At 42.5% G+C, this 24,343-nt stretch overlaps 1 protein-coding gene across 1 annotated transcript in view; it reads right to left on the reverse strand.

Moving 5' to 3' along the window:
• Positions 1 to 1,523: 1,523 nt before the first annotated feature.
• SEMA6B (semaphorin 6B) overlaps positions 1,524 to 24,343 on the reverse strand; it is a 974,413-nt gene continuing 951,593 nt past the window's right edge. Inside the window, exon 17 of the mRNA XM_056572065.1 lies at positions 1,524 to 1,585. Within this exon, the coding sequence (XP_056428040.1) occupies positions 1,578 to 1,585 (8 nt within the window). The 3' untranslated portion in view covers positions 1,524 to 1,577. The remainder of the gene's footprint in view (positions 1,586 to 24,343) is intronic.

Genomic DNA, 24,343 nt, shown 5'->3' on the forward strand with positions numbered 1-24,343 from the left:
ACCTATCTGGTTCCCGTGGTGTTGTACGTGGCTGGGAGGAAGAAGATGATACCTTCCCTGACATCACTGAGGACGAGGAACGGGACATGAGTAGCTCGGCATCCAACCTTGTTTAAATGGGGTCTTTCATGCTGTCATGCCTGTTGAGGGACCCCTTTATTTTGAAAAGGATTTCTTTGTGTTTTTCACCGTCCTGCATTATAGAGTCTTCTGGACTTTATGATAATTTAAACTTGAATTTTCAAGAGTACTAACCATTACACAAAGGAACGCTTGTTAAGTGTGATTTTTTTAACTTAAATTTTCAAAAGTAAAATACAGAGAGGGAAGAACTCTGTTTCTTTATTTGATGAAAAATTTTATTTAGAAAATTTTTTTGACTGTTTCTCCATCCTGCATTATAGAGTCTTCTGGACTCTTGGATATGCGCTTCTTCTTATATTTCAGCCATGTGTACATGCCTAATTTTTCTGGCCTCTGGTGCTGCACTTTTTCTGCTGCTGCAATTTTTCTGGGCAGCGATTTTAGCTGCCTAAAGGGGGGCTCTAACTATGTGCTGCCTAATATGGGGGAATCTATTTGCTGCCTAAAGGGGGGATCTAACTATGTGCTGCCTAAAGGGGGCTAAAGCACGTTATTCCAAAGAATTTAGGAATAATAAGTGATTTAAGCCCTTTATGGATTAAAACCAGACTCTGCATCAACTATGTAATTTTCCATGGGAGTTTTGCCATGGATCCCCCTCCAGCATGCCACAGTCCAGGTATTAGTCCTCTTGAAACAACTTTTAAATCACTATTGTGGCCAGAAAGAGTCCCTGTGGGTTTTAAAATTCGCCTGCCCATTGAAGTCAATGGCGGTTCGGCCGGTTTGCTGGTTCGCGAACATTTGTGGAAGTTCGTGTTCGCCGTTCGCAAACCGAAAATTTTATGTTCGCGACATCACTAATGCCTGGATCTCAGGCACTGAGCAGTCGTTCAGCGATCGGACACCAGGAGGCAAGGTAAGGGACCCTCCTGCTGTATCACAGCTGTTCGGGATGCCGCAATTTCCCCACAGCCATCCCGAACAGCCCCTTGAGCTAACCGGCATTGTTTTACTTTCACTTTAGACACAGTGTTCAACTTTGAATGCTGCGTTTAAAGGGTTAATAGCGCACGATCAATGCCGCGCACTATTAGCTATGGCCCCGCGTTATAGAAAGGGGCAGGACTCCCGACGTACCAGTACGTCCTCTGTCCTTAACAGGTTAATTGAGGGGGAGAAAGATGTCTTTCCACACGCAATGAGGCCCTCTTCTGTGTATATCCTATTGAAACAACCCTATGGGGCCCCTTGCATTCCTTCCAGAAAAATCCTATCTCAGATTGCTAACAAATGTATTACAGAGTTCAATTATCGCTGAAAATGAACATCATGTCCGCTTGAACCAACATTTATTCTCACAAATCCCCCATTAGAAGCTTGGAAAATGGCAGCAGTGTTTATATTTAAGGAACTTCAGGGGCTTTATACTGCCGGACTTTGGATTACATGCTTTGGTTCTTCACCGGATTCACACCACTGTTCCATTTGCCTTAAGCTTCTGTAATATAAAAGAGACAGGTGAAAGCATTCTTTGAAATTCAAGGGTAGGCATCTTACTTGACGTTTAATCCTACAATTCACCCATATATTAATAAAACAAAGAAGGACACAAAGCAAAAATAATATAGTAATGGGACCAAACAGGAAATGGCTAATTTTAGTAGCCCTTGGCGACCACCTGCTAAATATGTCATACCAGCAGTGTGCAGTTTCATCCTTAACTGCTTAAGCACCAAGCCCATTTTAACTTTAACCCCTTAAGGACTCAGCCCATTTTGGCCTTAAGGACTCAGACAATTTAATTTTTACATTTTAATTTTTTCCTCCTCGCCTTCTAAAAATCATAACTCTTTTATATTTTCATCCACAGACTAGTATGAGGGCTTGTTTTTTGCGCGACCAGTTGTCCTTTGTAATGACATCACTCATTATATCATAAAATGTATGGCGCAACCAAAAAACACTATTTTTGTGGGGAAATTTAAACGAAAAACGCAATTTTGCTAATTTTGGAAGGTTTTGTTTTCACGCCGTACAATTTCTGGTAAAAATGACGTGTTCTTTATCCTGAGGGTCAATACGATTAAAATGATACCCATTATTATATACTTTTATATTATTGTTGCGCTTAAAAAAAATCACAAACTTTTTAACCAAATTAGTACATTTATAATCCCTTTATTTTGATGACCTATAACTTTTTTATTTTTCCGTATAAGCGGCGGTATGGGGGCTCATTTTTTGCGCCATGATCTGTACTTTTTTTTGATACCACATTTGCATATAAAAAACTTTTAATACATTTTTTATAATTTTTTTTTAATAAAATGTATTAAAAAAGTAGGAATTTTGGACTTTTTAAATTTTTTTTCGTTCACGCCGTTCACCGTACGGGATCATTAACATTTTATTTTAATAGTTCGGACATTTACGCACGCGGCGATACCAAATATGTCTATAAAAAAAACTTTTTACGCTTTTTGGGGGTAAAATAGGAAAAAACGGACGTTTAACTTTTTTATTGGGGGAGGAGATTTTTCACTTTTTTTTTACTTTTACTTTTACATTTTTTTACATTTTTTTTTACACTTGAATAGTCCCCATAGGGGACTATTCATAGCAATACCATGATTGCTAATACTGATCTGTTCTATGTATAGGACATAGAACAGATCAGTATTATCGGTCATCTCCTGCTCTGGTCTGCTCGATCACAGACCAGAGCAGGAGACGCCGGGAGCCGGACGGAGGAAGGAGAGGGGACCTCCGTCCGGCGTTCTGAATGATCGGATCCCCGCAGCAGCGCTGCGGGCGATCCGATCGTTCATTTTAATCGCGAACTGCCGCAGATGCCGGGATCTGTATTGATCCCGGCACCTGAGGGGTTAATGGCGGACGCCCGCGAGATCGCGGGCGTCGGCCATTGCCGGCGGGTCCCTGGCTGCGATCAGCAGCCGGGATCAGCCGCGCATGACACGGGCATCGCTCCGATGCCCGCGGTTATGCTTAGGACGTAAATGTACGTCCTGGTGCGTTAAGTACCACCTCACCAGGACGTACATTTACGTCCTGCGTCCTTAAGGGGTTAAGGACCAGAGCATTTTTTGCACATCTGACCACTGCCACTTTAAGCATTAATAACTCTGGGATGCTTTTACTTATGAATTTGATTCCGAGATTGTTTTTTTGTGACATTCTACTTTATCACAGTGGTACATTTTCGTCGATACTTGCATAATTTCTTGGTGAGAAATTTCAAAATTTCATAAAAAATTGAAAAATGTTGCATTTTTTTTTTAACTTTGAAGCTCTCTGCTTGTTAAGAAAATAGACATACCAAATAAGTTACAGTGACCCCTCGACCTACGATGGCCCCGACATACGATAATTTCAACATGCGATGGCCTCATCGCATGTTGAAGGCAGCATCAACATACAATGCTTTTGTATGTCGGGGCCATCGCATAAACGCAGACAGCTGCCACCGGATAGCCATTTACGGTGCCCCATGTGGTCCGCTGACGATCACTTACCTGTCCTCGGGGCTCCGGCACGTCCTCTTCGGGATCCCCTCTATTGTCGGCGCTCTCCATCAACGTCATCACGTCGCTGCGCACGCCGTCTCGTCAACCAATAGGAGCGGTGTGCGTAGAGACACCGGCGATGGAGAGCGTGGATGCCGGGGAAGCAGAGGCCATGCCGGATTACCCCAAGGAAGCGGCGGCAGCGATGGAAGGCAACATCCCGGGCAGCGGTGACGAGTGGTGATGGTCCGGAGCGGCGGGGACAGGTGAGTACAACTTCCTCTAATAGTGGTCTACAACCTGCGGACCTCCAGATGTTGCAAAACTACAACATCCAGCATGTCCGGGCATGCTGGGTGTTGTAGTTTGGCAACATCTGGAGGTCCGCAGGTTGTAGACCACTATACATTACATTGCAAGGATCCCTCAACATACATAGTTACATAGTTAGTACGGTTGAAAAAAGACATACGTCCATCAAGTTCAACCAGGGAATTGAAGGGTAGGGGTAATCCATTACAAACGGACCATCAACGGTTTGTTGAAACCATCGCATGTTGAGAGACCACTGTATATATTGATTCACATCAGGAACAAAGTGTGAGCCGCTCACCACATACACGCCCTCCTCACCACCTGTGCCATGGACCGGCTGGTGCCGCCTCCAGCCTATTATTAGACGAGAAAAACGAGGTCCGGCACCAGGATGGTTGCAGATAAAAGCTTGCGTTACTTTATTGAAGATATCGTAGTACAAGGCAGGACGCCTGACGCGTTTCGCACGTAACCGTGCTTAATCGTAGATATATCGTAATATTGATTCACACATACAATATGTCTACTTTATGTTTGCATCATAAAGTTGACATGTTTTTACTTTTGGAAGACATCAGAGGGCTTCAAAGTTCAGCAGCAATTTTCCAATTTTTTACAAATTGTTCAAAATCTGAATTTCTCAGGGACCAGTTCAGTTTTGAAGTGAATTTGAGGTGTCTTCATATTAGAAATACCCCATAAATGACCAATTTATGAAAACTGCCCCCTTAAAGTATACAAAATGACATTCAGAATGTTTGTTAACCCTATGGGTGTTTCACAGGAATAGCATCAAAGTGAAGGAGAATATTCAAAATCTTCATTTTTACACTAACATGACCCAGTTTTTTTATTTTTACAAGGGGTAAAAGGAGAAAATGCCCCCCAAAATGTGTAACCCAATTTCTCTCGAGTAAGCAAATACCTCATATGTAAACGTAAAGTGCTCTGTGGGTGCACTAAAGGGCTCAGGAGTGACAATGGGATTTTAGAGAGTGAATTTTGCTGAAATGATTTTTAGGGAGCATGTCGCATTTAGGAAGCCCATATGGTGCCATAACAGCAAAAAAAAAAAAAAAACACATGGCATACTATTTTGGAAACTACACCCCTCAAGGCACGTAACAAGGGGTACAGTGAGCCTTAACACCCCACAGGTGTTTGACGACTTTTCGTTAAAGTCGGATATGTAATTGAATTTTTTTTCTTTCACTAAAATGCTGTTTTTTTTCCCAAATTTACCATTTTTGCAAGAGGTAATAGGAGAAAATGCCCCCAAAATTTGTAACACCTTCTCTTCTGAGTATGGAAATACCCCATGTATGGATGTCAAGTGCTCTGCTGGCACACTACAATGCTTAGAAGAGAAGGAGCCACATATGGGGTTTTTTTTAAAGCAAATTTTGCTGAAACAGTTTTTGGGGGACATGTGCCATAACAGAAAAAAAACAACAAAACACATGGCATACTATTTTGGAAACTACACCCCTTAAGGCACATAACAAGGGGTACAGTGAGCCTTAACACCACACAGGTATTTGATGACTTGTTAAAGTCGGATGTGTGACAAATTTACAATTTTTACAAGACGTTATAGGAGAAAATGCCCCCCAAAATTTGTAACCCCATTTCTTCTGAGTATGGAAATTCCCCTATGTGTGGATGTAAAGTGCTATGCTGGCGAACTACAATGCTCAGAAGAGAGGGAGCTTTTGGAGAGAGAATTTGCTTGGAATGGAAGTCGGGGGCCATGTGCATTTACAAAGCCTCCATGCTACCAGAACAGTATTTCCTTACTCAGAAGAATTTTGGGGGGCTTTATTTTCCTATTACCCCTTCTGAAAATGAAAAATTTGGGATAACACCAGCATTTTAGTGAGAAAATACACATTTTTCATATTCATGTCCAACTTTAACGAAAATTCTTCAAACACCTGTGGGTAGTTAAGGCTCATTACACCCCTTGTTACGTTCCTAAACCCCTTAACGACGCAGGTCATAAATGTACGTCCTGGTGAGGTGGTACTTAACACATCAGGACGTACATTTACATCCTATGCATAACCGCGAGCATCGGAGCGATGCCCGGATCATGCGCAGCAGGTCCCGGCTGCTGATAGCAGCCAGGGACCCACTGGTAATGGCCGACATCCGCGATCGCTCAGATGCCGTGATCAATACGGATCATGGCATCTGCAGCAAATGCAGACACTAAAATGGATGATCGGCTCTCCCGCAGAGCTGCCGCGGCGATCCGATTATCCAGAACGGCAGGCGGAGGTTGCCTCACCTGCCTCCGCTGCCTTCCACGGGTCTTCTGCTCTGGTCTGCGATCGAGCAGACCAGAGCAGAAGATGACCGATAACACTGATCAGTGCTATGTCCTATGCATAGCACTGAACAGTATTAGCAATCGAATGATTGCAATAAATAGTCTCCTATAGGGACTATTAAAGTGTAAAAATAAATGTAAAAAATAAAACAAATGTGAAAAACCCCTCCCCCAATAAAAACGTAAATTGTCCCATTTTCCCTATTTCACCCCCAAAAAGTGTAAAAAAAAAAATATATTTAATATACATATTTGTTATCACCACGTGCGTAAATATCCGAACTATTAAAATGTAATGTTAATGATACCGTGTTAATGTTAATGATACGGCTTGAACGTAAAAAAAAAAGAAAAGTCCAAAATTGCTGCTTTTTTTTATAACATTTTATTCCCCCAAAAATGTGTAAAAAAATGTATTAAAGGGGTACTCCGGTGCTTAGACATCTTATCCCCTATCCAAAGGATAGGGGATAAGATGCCTGATCGCGGGAGTCCCGCTGCTGGGCACCCCCGTGATCTTGCACGCGGCACCCCGTTTGTAATCAGTCCCCGAAGTGTGTTCGTTTCGGGACTGATTACTGGCGACCACAGGGCCGACGGCATGTGACGTCAGGCCTCCGCCCCATATGACGTCACGCTTCGCCCCTCAATGCAAGCCTACGGGAGGGGGCGTGATAGCTGTCACGCCCCCTCCTGTAGGCTTGCATTGAGGGACGGAGCATGACATCACATGGGGGCGGGGGTGTGACGTCACACGCCACCCGCCCTGTGGTCGCCAGTAATCAGTCCTGAAGCGAACAAACGGGGTGCCGCGTGCAAGATCACGGGGGTCCCCAGCGGCGCGACTCCCGTGATCAGGCATCTTATCCCCTATCCTTTGCATAGGGGATAAGATGTATAAGCAACGGAGAACCCCTTTAAAAGTTTTATATAAGCAAATATGGTATCAATAAAAGTAGGGTGCAAAAATGAGCCCTCGTACTGCCACTTATACGGAAAAATGAAAAAGCTATAGGTCTTCAAAATGGGGGGATTTTAAACATACTAATTTGGTTAAAAAGTTAGCAATTTATTTTAAGCGCAACAGGAATAGAAAAGTATGTTATCATGGGTATCATTTTAATCATATTGACCCAAAGAATGAAGAACACATTTCCTTTTTACCGTAAATTGTACGGCGTGAAAACAAAACCTTCCAAAATTAGCAAAATCGCGGTTTTCTTCTTAATTTCCCCATCTTAATTTTATGGTAAAGCAAGTGATGGCATTACAACAGACAACTGGTCGTGCAAAAAACAAGCCCTCTTACTAGTCTGTAGATGAAAATATAAAAAGAGTTATGATTTTTTGAAGGCAAGGAGGAAAAAATGAAAACGTTAAAATAAAATTGTCTGAGTCCCTAAGGCCCAAATGGGCTGAGTCCTTAAGGGGTTAAGTGGTGTAGTTTCCAAAATCGGGTTACATGTGGGTGTTATTTTTATTGTTTTGTGTTTGTCAGAACCACTGTAAGAGCCACCCCTGTGCAAATGGCCTTGTTGTGCGCCCGCAGAGCATTTTACGTCCACATATGGGGTATTTCCATACTCAGGAGAAATTGCGTTACAAATTTTGGGGGTCTTTTTTTTCCCTTTTACCGCATCACCGGGTTAACTGAATGACATATAAACGTCAGGATGCGCGAACTACCTGCATAACTTGACGTTTATTTAAGTAATTCTGCGGGAAGGGGTTAATAGATGAAGGTAATCCTAGAACCTGATCTTTGTTTGTTTGTTTGTGTTTGTGTGTGTGTGTGTGTGTGTGTGTATATAAAGCCCGCAAGGCTGTATTTGTGCGAGGGGCGGAAGTAATTATCGCTCCCTACACTTCCAGGTGGGGCTTATTGGGAACAGGTGGGGGCGTGTGTATATAACTCCCCCCTCTCCTACAGGGGCAGAGCACGTGTCGTTTGTGGAATCTCTGCTTCCTGTGGCAGTCTGGCGTTTGAATCTCCCGCAAAAACCTTCAGAGCTGCTGCACATGGTGCCGAGGCCTTGCTGATCATGAGTCTGGCTTGAGGGGTGCAGGCACGGCATCCCTGGCAGCTCCGCTGGCTGTCTTATCTGGGGATGCTGTGTCTCACTATGATTATAAGGTAATATAAGGCAGGTATGGTTCTGGCTGGCTCTGCCCGCAGCGGTAGTGGGGTCCAGGAGCGGCAAGCAGGTGAGTTAAATCGGTGCTGGGGACGGCACGGCCTCAGCATCTCGCACAGCCCACTAGCTGCCTCATGGCGGCATGTGGACCGCCTGCCACCCGCACAGCTACAATTGTCTATGCCCTTGGGACAGGTTACGGCAGCTGCCCAGTTCTCTGCATGGCCGCTCGTTAGGCGGTCCTGTCAGCTTGTCTGCCATGGTTGATCTAAAGTATAGTGTAATGCTCTGCGGAGGGTTGTTTCAATATAACGTTTGCTGTATACAGTGTGGTGCAATGCTCTGCAAAGAGTCGTTTCAATATAACTTTTGCTATGTGCTGCGGTGCTCTGCAAAGGGTCTTGTTACAATATAACATGTACTGTATAACAGTATAGTGCAGTGCTCTGCAGATGGTCTCGTTACAATATAGTATACATGATATACAGTTATGGTGCAATGCTCTGCAGATGGTCTCGTTACAATATAGTATACATGATATACAGATGGTCTCATTACAAACAAACTTTATAGAGTTAGTGCAATGCTCTGCAGATGGGATGGTTTCAATATAACATACTATATAGGGTATAGTGCAATGCTCTGCAGAGGGTCGTTACAGTTAGCATCTGCAGTGTGGTGCAGTACTCTGCGAAGGGTCTCGTTGCAACACAGTGGCATGTACTGTGTTTGGTGTAGTGCAATACTCTGCAGAGGATCTCGTTGCAGGTTAGCATATGCTGTGTGTGGTGGTGCAATGCTCTGCAGAGTGTCTTGTTTCAATATAGCATACTGTATACAGTAGGGTGCAATTCTCTGTAGAGATATAACATCGGCTACATCTAATTAAATCATAGTATACACAGTGTAATACTGATTATTTGCACAATCATGGTATCCATACGGTTCATACGCTTGGTTTATAATGGGCATACACGCATTACTGGTACAAGGTGCACACGAGTAGAGCATCATCATGGTTTCATAACTCCATGAGTTTCTTATCGTCCGTACTCTCATGGTTAATTCATACGCTTATGGCACACTGCTTGTACGCGCATAGTATGTATACAGTTTCATGTGCTCATATCATTATACGGTACATATACTCACTGACGATATATTCATATGCTGTTCACTTCAAGATTATTCTTTCACTCGCTGGTGTTTTACACGGTCCACAAACTTGGCACTTATGCTGTTCATATATTCTTGGCATGTTCATGGTCTTGCGTTCTTTCTAGCCATGTTACGTTCATGGCAGTCAAACACCTCGTACTTATCACTGGTTCATACGCTCAAAGTGTAATTCGGTTCATATGTTAATGGTCTATGGCAATTATACTGCCTATGGCAATTATACGGTTCATACACTCACGGCAGATGACCGTGTGACCAATATAACTGCCATGAGTGTATGAACCGTATGAATCCTGCGACACTTCATACACGCAGGGTTCATACGGTTCATACACTCATGGCAGTTATATTGGTCACACGGTCATCTGCCGTGAGTGTATGAACCGTATAATTGCCATAGGCAGTATACTGCCGTAACCAGTATGAAATACCATTAACATATGAACCGAATGACACTTTGAGCGTATGAACCAGTGATAAGTACCAGGTGTTTGACTGCCATGAACGTAACATGGCTAGAAAGAACGCAAGACCATGAACAGCATAAGTGCCAAGTTTGTGGACCGTGTAAAACACCAGCGAGTGAAAGAATAACCATGAAGTGAACAACTTAAGAACCGCGAGCGTGTGACCACTATAAAGTGGTCACACGCTCGCGGTTCTTAAGTTGTTCACATGTTCACCGCATTCATACACGCAGGGTTCATACACTCATGGCAGCTATATTGCTAGAAAGAACGCAAGACCATGAACATGCCAAGAATATATGAACAGCATAAGTGCCAAGTTTGTGGACCGTGTAAAACACCAGCAAGTGAAAGAATAACCATGAAGTGAACAACTATAAAGTGAAGTGAACTAACTATAAAGTGGTCACATGCTCGCGGTTCTTACGTTGTTCACATGTTCACCGCATTCATACACGCAGGGTTCATACACTCATGGCAGTTATAGTGGTCACACGGTCATGGTTTTGTTGTTCACACGTTCACCGCATTCATACACGCAGGTTTCTTTACGGTTCTCACACATAGTGTCATGCTCTTTCGTGCAGTTGTGGCCACGCGCTCATAGCATGTTTACAGCATTATACTGCTCATAGTACTCATAGCGTCATGCCACATATTAATTCATAACACTCATGCCGCACATATGCTCGACGGTTATGCTGCACATGTACTTGTAGCGTTTATACTGCACATACACACAGCCTACATGTGGCACATACGCTCTTAGCATTGATACCGCAAGTATACTCATAGCATTATACTGCTCATAGTATCATACCACTATACGCTCATAGCATTTATACCACATATACGCTCAATGTATTTATACCACAGACATGCTCACGTCATGTATATTGCACATATAATTGTAGCAATACACTACACGGACATTCATAGCATTCATTCTGTACATACGATGGTAGTAATTATTATGCTGACATGTTGTAGTACTTATACATGTAGCATTCATTCTGTTATGTTCTCTGCACTAACATCCATAGCGTTTACGGCACATGGGTAATGGTATTTATTCTGCATGTTCATCCGTAGCGTCAACACTACACACATGCTCCTGTAGCTTTTACTGTACGTATGTTCATAGCCAGGGCTGCCATCAGAAATTTTGGGGCCCCTTACACAGCTCAGGCCTGGGCCCCCTGGACACCCCTCACAGTACCACCAATTGCACATATCGCGTTGCGCGTCCTACGACGTATAACATGATACCAGTATCAGCATTACAAATTGGGCTGCTACCCCCATGCATTCTCCCCCTTGATCAACCTCCTGTGCCATTTCACCCACTCCCCACTGTGCTATATCATTTGCCACCCCCCTGATCCTCCCCATGCCACTATTTCCACTCTCTGATCCCCCCCTGCCGCTTTATTCCCCCCCTCTGATCCCACCCCCTGCCACTTTATCCCCCCCCCCTGATCCCACCCCCTGCCACTTTATCCCCCCCCCTGATCCCACCCCCTGCCACTTTATCCCCCCCCTGCCACTTTATCCCCCCCCTGCCACTTTATCCCCCCCCTTTGATCCCCCCCTGCCACTTTATCCCCCCTGCCACTTTATCCCCCCCTCTGATCCCCCCTCCTACTTTATCACCCCTCTGATCCCCCCTGCCACTTTATCCCCCCCCGATCCCCCTGCCACTTTATTCCCCCCCCCCCAATCCCCCGGCCACTTTATTTGCCCCCCCCCCCCTGCCACTTTATTCAGAGATAATGGGGAAGAATTATCAGATCCTGTGCAGAGGAAAAGTGGAGCAGCTTCTTTAATTTTTCAGATGCCTTAAAAAAAAAAAAAAAAAAAAGGCACAATCTGGTTGCTATGGGCAACTGCTCCACTTTCCCTCTGCACAGGATTTGATAAATCTCCCCCATTATCTCTGAATTTCATGTGTGTTGTGGCCTCTGTGCTTACTTGTGGTTTTCTCCTGATGCCTCATATACATGTTTTTAATTTGGTTGGTGTTAACAAAATGAACTTTTAGCGATATGTGGACACTTTTTTTGTTTTGTGTAGATACTTTGTTTTGGAGTTTTACCCTTACAGTTAGTCGTCGGCAGATCAGCCAGGTATTGTGGCAGCAGTGGTGGCCAGTCACAGGGGGCTCAGTCATGATTGTGACAGCTGCGACCATGATATTTATACCACTTGTGTATTAGAGCCATAATACTTAAAATTTTCAACTTTCAGACCTATATGAGGCTTGTTACTTTTTGTGCCACCAATTTTACTTTGTAATGGCATCAATCATGCTACCATGAAATACACAGTAAAAAAAAAAAAACGCCATTTTGCAACTTTTGGGGGCTTCCGTTTATACAAAAGTAGTATACGGTACTTAAAATCATCCTCTTCTGACCCCTATAACTTTAGCATTTTTCCATATCCTGGAATGTGTGAGGGCTCATCTTTTGCGCTTTGATCTGTAGTTTTTACTGGTACCATTTTTGTTTTGATGTGACTTTTCAATCGCTTTTTATTTATTTTTTATGGTATATGAAATTACAAAAAATTAGCAATTGTGGACTTTGGTATTTTTTAACATTTATGCCATTGACCGTGTGGGATAATTAATGTTATATTGGAATAGTTTGGACATTTATTTATTGATTCTTAAATCAATAAATGTGGTGGGAGTGTTAAATGCAGTGTGTGGGAATTATATAGTGCAGTGTTTTCCAAACAATGTATCTCCAGCTGTTGCAAAACTACAACTCCCAGCATGCCCAGACAGCCGTTGACTTTCTAGGCATACTGGGAGTTGTAGTTTTGTAACAGCTGGAGGCACACTGTTTGGAAAACACAGACATAGTAATTTGTGTGTGAGTATGTAGTATAGGTTGCCTTCACATGATACACATTCCCCTATACAGGAACTTCTTCCTGGGCCTCCATTGCATAGCAGTTAGGCTCCTCCCACCCATGTGACTGATCACATGGTAATGACATCACCAAAGGTCCTCGGCCTCCCATACACAGCCTGATGTTCGGCAGTTATCGCTCCATTGTGCTGCTGTCCTCTGTAAGAGCCTTATCCAGGGAGGAGAGGACAGATGGCAGGAAGTATTTTGCAGCTGCCAGTGAAAGCAGGAGGGGCTGGGGCTGCTGCAGGGGGGTGCAGCAGGGGCCCAGGCCCCCCTGGGAGACGGGGCCCCTTACTGGAGTACTGTCTGTACCCCCCTGATGGCGGCCCTGTTCATAGCATTCATTCTGGGCTGGTGTAGTTTTAGAGACTTTTCAGTGGCTTTGCGCCTTTTTTTGCTCCTTTTTACAAAAAGGTGCAATGATAAATCCCTTCCATATCATGTCTATTGCCAAAATCAGTGGATTGCAACTCAAAATCTGCAGAAATGTGTAAACAAAAAGGGAAAAAAAAAGGCGCAAAAAACCCTGCTTGCCCCTTTTTTGCCCCTTTTTTAGACACAAAAAACTGTCTAAAGACAATGATAAATGTGGGCCATAGTCTTTATACGGAAAATTTCACTCAGGTTTGTCAGGATGTTGCCCTATTGCTTGACTCCTCTTCAGGTTAGGGGTCAATGTTGGTTGCTACTGACTCATTCAGAGCAATCACATTGTTTATTGTCATGACCTGACACGTTCTCAGGTCAGATACAACCTTCTCTGTTGTATTTCACGACTACGTTATCAGTTAGTTATAGTAAACATATTCAACTTTCTTGAGAGAGGGACTACGCCCCTAGGGACAGGTAACCTGAGGATTAAAAGAACCCTCCTCCTCGGCCTCAATGTGTGTTTCTTGTCCCTAAGGAAGACTGCAGGTTATGGAGTAGTGCTGAGGGCACGTCGGAGCTCTATGTATAATCCCCGTAGTCTCGGGGGCACGCGCACCTGACTACTAGGGAAGTCTGGGAGTTTTTGGTCGGTCTGGCTCCACTCCGCCTGTCCGTACCTGAGGTTAGCGGGGTCTGGCCGGGTGGCAACAGCGTGATGCTTGTGAGTCCAGGCACATGCACAGAAGGTTAGTGGAGGAGGATGCCGTCGCCAGAAACACGTCACGGGAGAGCGCCGGAGATAATGTCAGATGCCGGCGTCCCTGCAATGTGGAAGTGCGGTCTAGTAGTATTTAGACTGCAGCCGCACATCTTTGCATCCTCCTTAGTGGATGCCAGCCAGCAGACTGCAAGCAGCCAGTCAGCATGAGCTCCAAGGAGGACCCCAGACATGATCCAGCTGAATCGCCAGCAAAAACTACGTCCTCGGTAGCCGGCTTCCTGAGTGAGTGTATCCATTTCATTTCAATATGCTTTTTTTGTAATGTTTGGTTTGGTTTACTTTTTAGGGGGATGTACCTAAAAAGTCATCAAAGAAAACCAAACATCTCGAGAATTGTAATACTTGTAAATCTAAGCTACCGCAGGGTCATGAGAAAATGACTTGCCCTTCTTGTATAGCCAAAGTCTTTTCAGCCGAAGTACCTTCCTTAATGTCTTCCATGCAGGATTTAATTAGATTAGAAATACAGAAGTCTGTTAGGAGTGCTTTAAATTCTGCTCCAGCTCCTGCTCCTACTTCGGTTTCTACTCCTGCAAACCCCTTATCCACAGTCGTGCAGCTAACAGGGTCGGAGGAGGAAGGTATTGGCCCTCATTTACTATTCTAAACCTGACTTCTTTTGTCGGGTTTTTTTGTCGCATCTTTGTCTGCGCCATGTTGCAGACATGGTGCGCCAGTCTGCAACACGATGCAACATTATTTTCCCGACGGACCCGATGTGGATTCTCCCAAACCCGAAAAAGGGGCGTAACCCGACATTTCTGAGCTTTCCCACTTATTTATAAAGGTTTCCAACCCGAATTTGTTGAATTGTTGTGGATTTTTTCCCGACAGCTCAGAGGAGTTGGAAACCAAAACCAAGAAAACGCACGTGCGACAAACAAGATGCGACATAATAATAAATACCAGGGGAAAAAAGCAGTCGGGTAAGAAAGCAAGATAGACTTAAAACCCGATTTTCTAAGTAAATGAGGGCCATTGTGGTTGAATCAGCTAATTCTAAGGGAGATTCTTCTCCGGATGAAGATTCCACATCTGGAAGATCCTTTTTTCAGTCTGAAGATACAGATAACCTGATTAAAAATGTCTGTCTAGCTATGAATATTGAAGACGTTAAGGAAGAGAAAACAATTCAAGACATCATGTTTGAAGGGTTAGAGCCTAGGAAACGCATAGCTTTTCCCATCGACAAATCCCTTTCAGCCCTAATTAAAAAAGAATGTGAAAATCCAGAGCCTAAAATCCAGGGCATTAAAAAGAAAATATCCCTTTGACAATACGGAATTGGCGGAATGGGAAAAAATTACAAAAATTTATGTGGCCATTTGTAGACTTTCTAGGAGGGGTGCCTTGCCTTTAGAAGACCTGGGCATCTTACGTGATCCCATGGATAAGAAGTCAGATACTTTCCTACGTAGGACCTGGGAGGCTGCTACCTCCTCCTTTAAGCCTAATATAGCATCCTCCTGGGTTGCTCGCTCTTTAATTCTTTGGTTAGACCAGTTGTCATCTGATATCCAGAATCAGGTCCCACATGAAGAGCTGTTAAATTCCATCCCGCTAATTAAAAAAATCAGCGGCTTTTCTGCAGATGCATCATCGGATGCACTCAGGCTATCTGCCAGAACAGCCGATCTATCTAACTGCACGCAGAGCCTTATGGCTCAAGACCTGGCCGGGGGACATTACCGCAAAAAAAAAGTTGTGTGCCCTCCCTTGTGAGGGGAAATTATTGTTCAGGCCAGTATTGGCTGATATTTTAGAGAAAGCTGGGGATAAGAAAAAGGTTTTTCCCTACTCTTCTTACAGACCCAAGCATTTTTCCCCCACCAGGAGATCTAGAGTTCAGGGGCGCAGAGCAGATGATTCCCAGAGGTGGCGTTTTCCCAAAAAATCTAAAGGTTACATGTTTAACCAAGCCTCCACCAGCTCCAGAAAAAATCTGGTCAGCAATGCCGGTCTGGGGCGAGTTGGGGGCAGGCTGAGAGGTTTTGTGGCGGAGTGGGAAAAGATCTCAAACAACACCTGGGTACCTTTTTTTTTATTTTTATTTTTTATTTTATTTTTTTATTACCACCACATATTACAAAAAGAAAAAAATGAATAATACAATATTTTATACAAATTTTAATACCCTCCTCCCCCCCATCCCCTATCCCCCCTAGAGGAAGAAGAGAAAAAAAAAAAAATTAAATTAAATAAAAAAAAAAAAAAAAAAAAGGAAAAAGGTCAAAAATGTCTTATCGGACCCTGCAGCTCAGCTTTTTAGTTCTCTATATCTCAATTCTATATTCCCTCCTCAGCCCCTCCCTCCATTGATGCACACTCGGGCCTGTTACAGATATCCACTGTTTTACTATAATTAATCTGGCATAAAAAAGTGACCTTTGAATTTTTATTTCTGTCCCAATATCACCTCCCAGGATCGCATTTATTGGTGTTAATTTTATTCTAATCTTCCAACTTTTCTCAAATAATTGTATAACTTCTCCCCAAAATGTCTTTATTTCTGGACATGTCTAAAGCATATGAAACAATCCTGCCTCTTCCTGCCCACATTTTGAGCAGGCATTCTTTTTACCTATTTTATACAAAAAGAGAGGTGTATAGTACAGCCTATAAACTATATTAAACTGTATCGCCCTATGATTCGCATTTAATGGAATAACATTAATTCTTTCGTGTATTTTTCCCCACTGTGCTTCTTCTATCTCACCCAATTCTTTTTGCCATATTTTTCTACTGTGAAGATTTCTCTTTAATATAGAAAATTTATTAAGTGCTCTATATACCTTTGACAACTTTTTTTTTCCCATCTCTGTATTCACCATCTTATCAAAAAAACTACCTTTTACTATTTCTACATTCTTCCCCTTATCTACCGTGTCTTTTACTATACCTCTTAATCTCATATATTCAAACCATGTCCCAACCCCAACTCCTCCACCCTTTTTTTAACTCTTCCCATGTTTTAATCTTCCCTTCCTTATACATATCCCTTATTTTATTCCCCCCCCCCATTGTGCTAGTGTTCGAAATTCTAATCTATTTATTTCCTCTACCATGTTTTCATTATTCCAAATGAGGGCTATATCCAATATCCCAGTTATTCCCACCTCCCTTTTTACCATTTTCCACTTTCTTTTTAAGGCAGCTATTTTTATACAGTTTTTCCATCCTTTCTCTTCTAATTGCCCCGACTCCAGTAACTGGTAAATATCATCATATGATCCTCTACATCGTTCCATCAAATACTCAATCATATGAGATCTCCTCCAGTCCCTAATAAAGTATAATTGGGAGGCTAAAAAAATATTTTTTCACGTCCGGGAACTCCATTCCCCCTTCTCTTCTGGGTAAACATAAATATTAATTTATATTAATTAATCTTAATCCTCACCCTTCTTCGGCCCCATATCAAAGCATTGAAGATTGACAGCATTCTTTAAAAAAAAATTTCATCACACCAAATGGGTGAAGCACTAAATACGTATAATATTTTCGGCAACATAATTGTTTTAATTAATATCATTCTGTCTGCTTTAGAAATTTTTAAGTCGCTCCATATTTTAATTTTCTTTTCCATGTTCTTCATTATAAAGTAAACCTAGAACCATTAATAATCTTCTAATTTACCTGAAATTTGTATACCTAAGTATTTAAAGTGCTCATCTATTTTTAATATTTTTATTTCGTTTTCTATGAATATATTATTCTCCCCCAATGTAAGGAGTACTGATTTGGACCAGTTTATTTCTAATCCTGAGAAACTCCCTTATTCCTTGATAATCTCCATCACTCCGATCAGATCCGACTGTTTTTCCAAAAAAACAGGATATCGTCTGCATATAAGGATATTTTGTCCTCTCTCCCCCTTGCACCAAACCCACCAATCTCCTTCTCCTCTCTGATCTTAACAGCCAAAGGTTCCATGCTCATAGCAAACAGCAAGGGGGAGAGAGGGCATCCCTGTCTGGTGCCTCTTGAGAGCGAAAATTGCTCCGATAATTTCCCATTGATCGACACTCTTGCTTTAGGTTCGGAGTATAACAGTCGGATCATGTCTATATATGTTTTCCCAAAGCTGCATTTTTCTAATACTGCCCACAAGAACTCCCACTCCACCCTGTCAAAAGCCTTAGTGGCATCTAAAGACAGGATGGAGTGGGATTCCCCGCCCTGTAATTTTCCCATATCTATGTTCCCATATTAACGATATGGGTCTATACGACCCCATATCCTCTTTGTCTTTTCTCTCTTTCAGGATCAATATTATAACCGCTTCCCGCATTGAGTCCGGTAATTTCCCGGTCAACATGCTGCTCTCAATCACTCTATGTAATGCCGGGATCAAAATTCCGCCAAACCTTCTATATACCTCAAAGGGTAGTCCATCGCTTCCAGGTGTTGTATTACCCCTTATCTGATCTAGCGCTTTATTCAGTTCTATTCTAGTTAATGGAGCATCTAAGGTTTGTTTTTCCATTTCGGGGAGTCTAGGGAGTTCCATTTGGTCCAAATAATTTAGCGTTTCCTTTCTTTCCTTATTATATTCAGATCTATATAATATATATAATCTATATAATAACTCATAATATTCTCTAAATTCTCTTATTTCCTTTTTTTCTATACACCAATCTCCTTCTTTATTCCTTATCCCAGAAATTCTTTGCTTAGTGTGTTGATTTGAAACAATTGCCATCAAATACTTGTTAGGCTTCCCTGCCTGTACAAATCTTTGCTGGCCTTGAAAAATCTATTTATTTTTACTCTTTTCCAACATATATTCATTAAATTCTTTTTGTAGCTTATTTAATTTTTCCTTACTCTCTTCTGATGAATTTTGTGTATATTCCTTCTCTGTATCCCTAAGATTACTTATTAAGCCCTCCTCTTTTGATTTAAACTCTTTTTTTTTCCACTTTATTGCTCTTATTATTTCCCCTCTTAGGTAAGCTTTACAGGTCTCCCAGACAACCGGGTCACTTGCTGTGCCCTAGTTGTTTGCAAAAAACTCCCTCAGGTTTTTTTTTTTCTATTGTGGCATTCTCTATCAAATTTAACCAGTGAGGGTTAATTTTCTGGAACCCATCTCTTACCTCTTCCTCTGTTTTTATCAGTACTTCTAGAGCCGCATGGTCCGACAGACATCTAACCCAATAATGTATTTTTATCACCTTATTTAAACTAGAGTCATTTCCCAGACATATATATGTATTCTGGACATAGTCTGACAGGTCTTGTTCCAACATGAATATTCTTTCTTTTGAGGGTTATAAATCCTCCAAATATCGCTGAGTCCCAGTTCATTACATACTTTCGCCAGGGGGCTGCAGCCCACCTCTCCTTTACTCCCGCTTGCCCTCCATCTATCTAGCCTCTCATCTAGGACGCAGTTCATATCCCCCATGGCAAACACAGGGCATTCTCCGCAACTCACGCAAAAATCTAATAATTTAAGAAGGACCGCGGATGAGAAAGGCGGGGGTATATATACAAATGCTAATACACATCTTAAATTTTCTAATCTCCCATATAAAAAAACAAACCTCCCCTCATTATATACCCTTTTTCTAATTAATTCCCAATTTAAGTTTCTATGGGTTAACACCGAAACCCCCCGTGAATATGCTGTATGAAAAGAATGGTAATAATGTCCCCAAACATTACGTTTCAAAACCATTACTGTTTCTCTTGTTAAATGTGTCTCAACTATCCCGACTATACCTGGTGCGTGCTTCATAAGAACTCCCATTACCGCTGATCTTTTAATTTTATCCGCAAGTCCTCGTATATTCCATACCACTGCCTTAACAGTCATCCGCGGCCATTCTCTTACAGTCCAGTTGCACACAATAAACACCATAGTAAGAAGGAAGAGAAAAGAAGAAAAAAGAAAAAGAAAAAAATCTTTAAGAAAAAAAAAACAAAGAAAAAAAAAAATAAGGAAAGTTTTGAAAAAAGAAATAAAATTCCCCAGGGTTCCCAAACCACCCCTCCCTCCCCCCCCCCCATCCCGGTGACTAGTGTTGAGCGGCATAGGCCATATTTGAATTCGCGAATATTCGCGAATATGTGGACGAATATTCGTCATATATTCGCGAATATTCGCATATTCGTAACATTCTCGTTTTATTTTCGCAAATTTGCATATGCGAAAATTTGCATATACTAAAATTAACAGTAGCGAAAATTCGCATATGCGAAAAAATTAGCATATGCAAATGTTCGCATATGCGAAAACTTGCACGCCAGTCTCACACAGTAGTATTAGAGCTTTCTTTACACCACACAAGCTGGAAGCAGAGAGGGATGATCACTGTGATGTGTACTGTGAAAAAAAAAACAAAAAAAACGAATATTCGTAATTACGAATATATAGCGCTATATTCACGAAATTCGCGAATTCGCGAATATGCGATATTCGCGATTAATATTCGAATTGCGAATATTCGCGAGCAACACTACCGGTGACCTGCCATCTCGGGCAAATCTCTAGCCTTACCTGATTGTCCCCCCCGGACCTTAATCACTATTTTTCAATCCCTGTGTGTCCATCCAGCCCACCGCTTCTACTTCGCTAGAAAAAAAGCATCTCATTGTTGTAAAAAACCTTCAGCCTGGCTGGGAACATTAAAGCAAACTTGATTCCATTATGTGCAAGTCTCTTTTTAACTTCCCTGAAAGTATATCTCCTCTTCTGTGTTTCAGTTGCATAATTCTATTTCCATTGTATTCTATCTCCTTTTTTTTCCTCATTATTCTCAAGATGTTGTCACGGTCATTATCATTCAGAAGTATTATGGTACGTGGTCTGCCCCCTGCTGGCAGGGGTTGGAACGGATTTCTATGCGCACATATCACACTAAAGTATTTAGAGAGGTTTTCCTCCCCACACTGCGCAATCAACCATGTTTGGATAAAAGTTATCACATCTTTACTTTCCGCTCCCTCTGGAAAACCCAAGATTCTAAGGTTTCCCCGTCTGGAGCGGTCTTCGAATTCTGTCACTTTTTGATTTAATAACTTGTTCTCCCCTGACATCCTCTGTACTTCAGATTTTAACTTATGGATCTCATCTTCAACACCCGACACTCTCGTCTCCACCTCTGTACACCTCTCCCTGACTTTCTTTAGATCTTCCCTGATCAAATTGATTTCCACGCCGATAACCCCCACTTGATTGGACAGAACATCTATGGAAGTATTACATTTTGCAACTGCCGCTAATATTTTACCTAGGGCAGGTTGGGGAACATCACCTTCCTTCTCCATTATAGAGCCATCTAATCCCAGATCTCCTGCGTTGGTTTTATTTTGTCCACGATTTCTAGGCACTGCCCCCGGCAAGACAAAACATTTATCCACTTTCCCAGCTGCTTTAGTGTCCTTTATTGGGCTATGTGTTTTATTCAGCTTGGGTGCCATCTCATCCTCCTTTTGTCAATATATTGTCCCACCCAGAACAGTCACGTGTATTTCATACGCTGCGCCGGGAGATTCAGAAAAGATTACCAACTAAATATTTCTAACGGACACTTTCAGCTTGTTGTATCACAGGAGAAGCTCAGTTATCTGCAGACTATAGACCTGCTCCTGCAGTGCTACAGGTGTTTCACCAGGTGTCGTTTATACTCGTTTATAGATAAATTCTTATTTCTTATGCAGAAGGGCCTACTTTATCAGCTTTAAACATACAAGGTGAACGTGGCAGTGCTCACCTCCACAGCTATAATCGCCACGAGGGGGATTTATTATTGAGCGAGCAAAGCTTGCCCCCACACCTATTCTTTTAGTACAGTTTGTTCACTGTGGCAGCAGTTTCATCCTTATAACAACACAGATATGGGAGGATCTCACCCGAATCTCAGCTGGGTCCCTGGAGCAGAAATGGATCAGCCTCCTCAGTGTGTCTTCCTCCAGTAGCTCCAGGGACACACTCTCACTCTTCCTGCATTCTCAGCACAACACAGACCCGGGTTCCTTCCACTCACTGCCTCTTCTGGGCCTCCACTCCAGATCGCAGCGTTGCTGGCACCTGTGTGTGCTGTTGTTCGTGTGGGGGCTGCTACGCTCACAGTCCACTGCTCCCCACTCACTACTGCTGTGTCAGGTCAGGTCCCTCTACTCCACTGCCATCCAGCACACTCACATCCCAGCTTTCAGCGCAGATGAGCGGTGTCCCGAACCAGCAGCATGTGTTTGGTCCATGGAGGGGGCAGGAAGCGGGGGGGGGGAGCCTCTCAACCTCCTCGCATCACTTCCTGTTCAACACCTGGGTACCTTAAGAGAAGGTCTCGACCTCGAGTTTCTCAGTCTCCCTCCAACTCACCTAAAATTGACTTCGAGTCACTCAGGTCCTTCAGGGTTAGTGGCTCTTCAAAAAGAGAAACAGGTTCTTGTTTACGGTGGGGTTGGGCTTTTATTCTACCCTATTTTTTGGTAAAGAAGCCCGACAGCACCTACCGTACAATCATACATTTTAAAAACCCTAAATCAATATCTTGTGTACAAAAAATTCTAAATCGAAACAATAAAGTCAACAATAAATCTGTTAACAAAAGATTGTTTCATGGTCTCAATAGACCTAAAAGATGCGTACCTTCACATGCCCATTCATCCATCAAAAGTACTTACGCTTGGCCATAAATCTAAATTCAAAATTAACGCACCTACAGTTCAGGGCCTTGCCTTTCGGTATAGCAGTGGCCCCCAGAGTTTTCACAAAAATTATTTCCGAAATGGCAGCACACATCAGGGAAGGCGTAGGTTTATTCGTCCCTTATTTAGACGATTTTCTATTAGTTGGGCAGTCAGAGGATCAACTAAAAAGATTCCTAGACCATACTTTAGTCATCTTAAAAAAACTAGGTTGGATTGTAAATTGGGAAAAATCTTCCCTGGTTCCGGAAAGGAAAAGTCTTTCTAGGTGTAATTCTAGATTCACAACAGCAGAAATCTTTCCTCCCACAACAAAAATTCCCAAAAATTCTGAACACAGTAAGAGAGGTGCTAGCTTGTCAGTCAATCTCCATAAGAAAAGGGATGTTGCTATTAGGTCTGTTCACGGCAGCTATTCATGCAGTTTACCTTGGGTGCAGTTCCATTCAAGAATCTTACAAAAAAATCTTCTCAGTTGTTGGGAGGGATCAGTGGAGAGCCTAGACAGGATGTTTCCACTGGTGGTTGGAAGAAAACAAACTGAACAGGGGTCTAGACTGGGTCTTAGAGAATCCAAGAATCGTTACAACAGACGCAAGCCCTTGGGGGACTTGAATTTGCAAGACCGTTGGGATCAGCAAGAATCTTTCCTCTCCTCAAATGCAAAAGAACTTTTGGCAGTATATTATTCTCTGCAAGGAACAAAACATCTTCTTCACCAAGAAAATGTAAAAATTTTCTCAGACAACACAACTACAGTTGCGGTCTTAAACCGGCAAGGGACCACAAGAAGCGATATTGTTTTGCAGAACAATATCTGCATTCTTTAACTGCCGTACTTTTAAAAGGATCCCTGAACTCAAAATCAGACTTCCTAAGCCGCCAACAGCTCAATCAGGGAGAGTGAAGGTTGAACCCAGAAATTTTCCAAAAAATATGCCAGCTCTAGGGGAGAACAGGAAATAGATCTATTTGCTACCAGAGAAAACAGATAAGTAAAAAGATTCTGCTCCTTAAATCCAAAAGACAGACCTTGGGCAGTGGATGCTCTGACTCAGAAATGGCAACTTGTCTACATATTCCCTCCTCTCCAGTTGCTGCCCAGAATAATCAGAAAAATAAGGTCGGAAGGATCCAGAGTAATCTTGCTAGCTCCCTTTTGGCCACGCCGAGCTTGGTTCTCAGACCTCAGACAGCTATCCCTATCGGATCGCTGGGTTCTTCCAGAACTACCAGACTTACTAACCCAGGGTCCAGTGTCTCATCCTCATATAACAAGCCTCCACCTGACAGCATGGCATTTGAAAGGATGATCCTCAGGGAGAAAGGTATCTCAGATTCTGTAATAACCATTCTACAGAATAGTAGGAAAGAGATCACTAATAAAATATATATTAGGGCATGGAAGACCTTTTTTGAAATTTCTCAATCAACCTTTTTTGGTGAATTCTGTTCCAGATATACCAAAAATTTTAGATTTTTTTTGCAGTTAGGTCTGGATAAGGGATTAAAGACCGCAGATCATCCTTGGATTGTAAGGTTTTTTAAGGCTCTTAAGAGATTGTCTGT

Source organism: Hyla sarda, chromosome 1 (genome assembly GCF_029499605.1).
Source record: "Hyla sarda isolate aHylSar1 chromosome 1, aHylSar1.hap1, whole genome shotgun sequence".
In the NCBI taxonomy this organism is placed as follows: Eukaryota; Metazoa; Chordata; class Amphibia; order Anura; family Hylidae; genus Hyla; species Hyla sarda.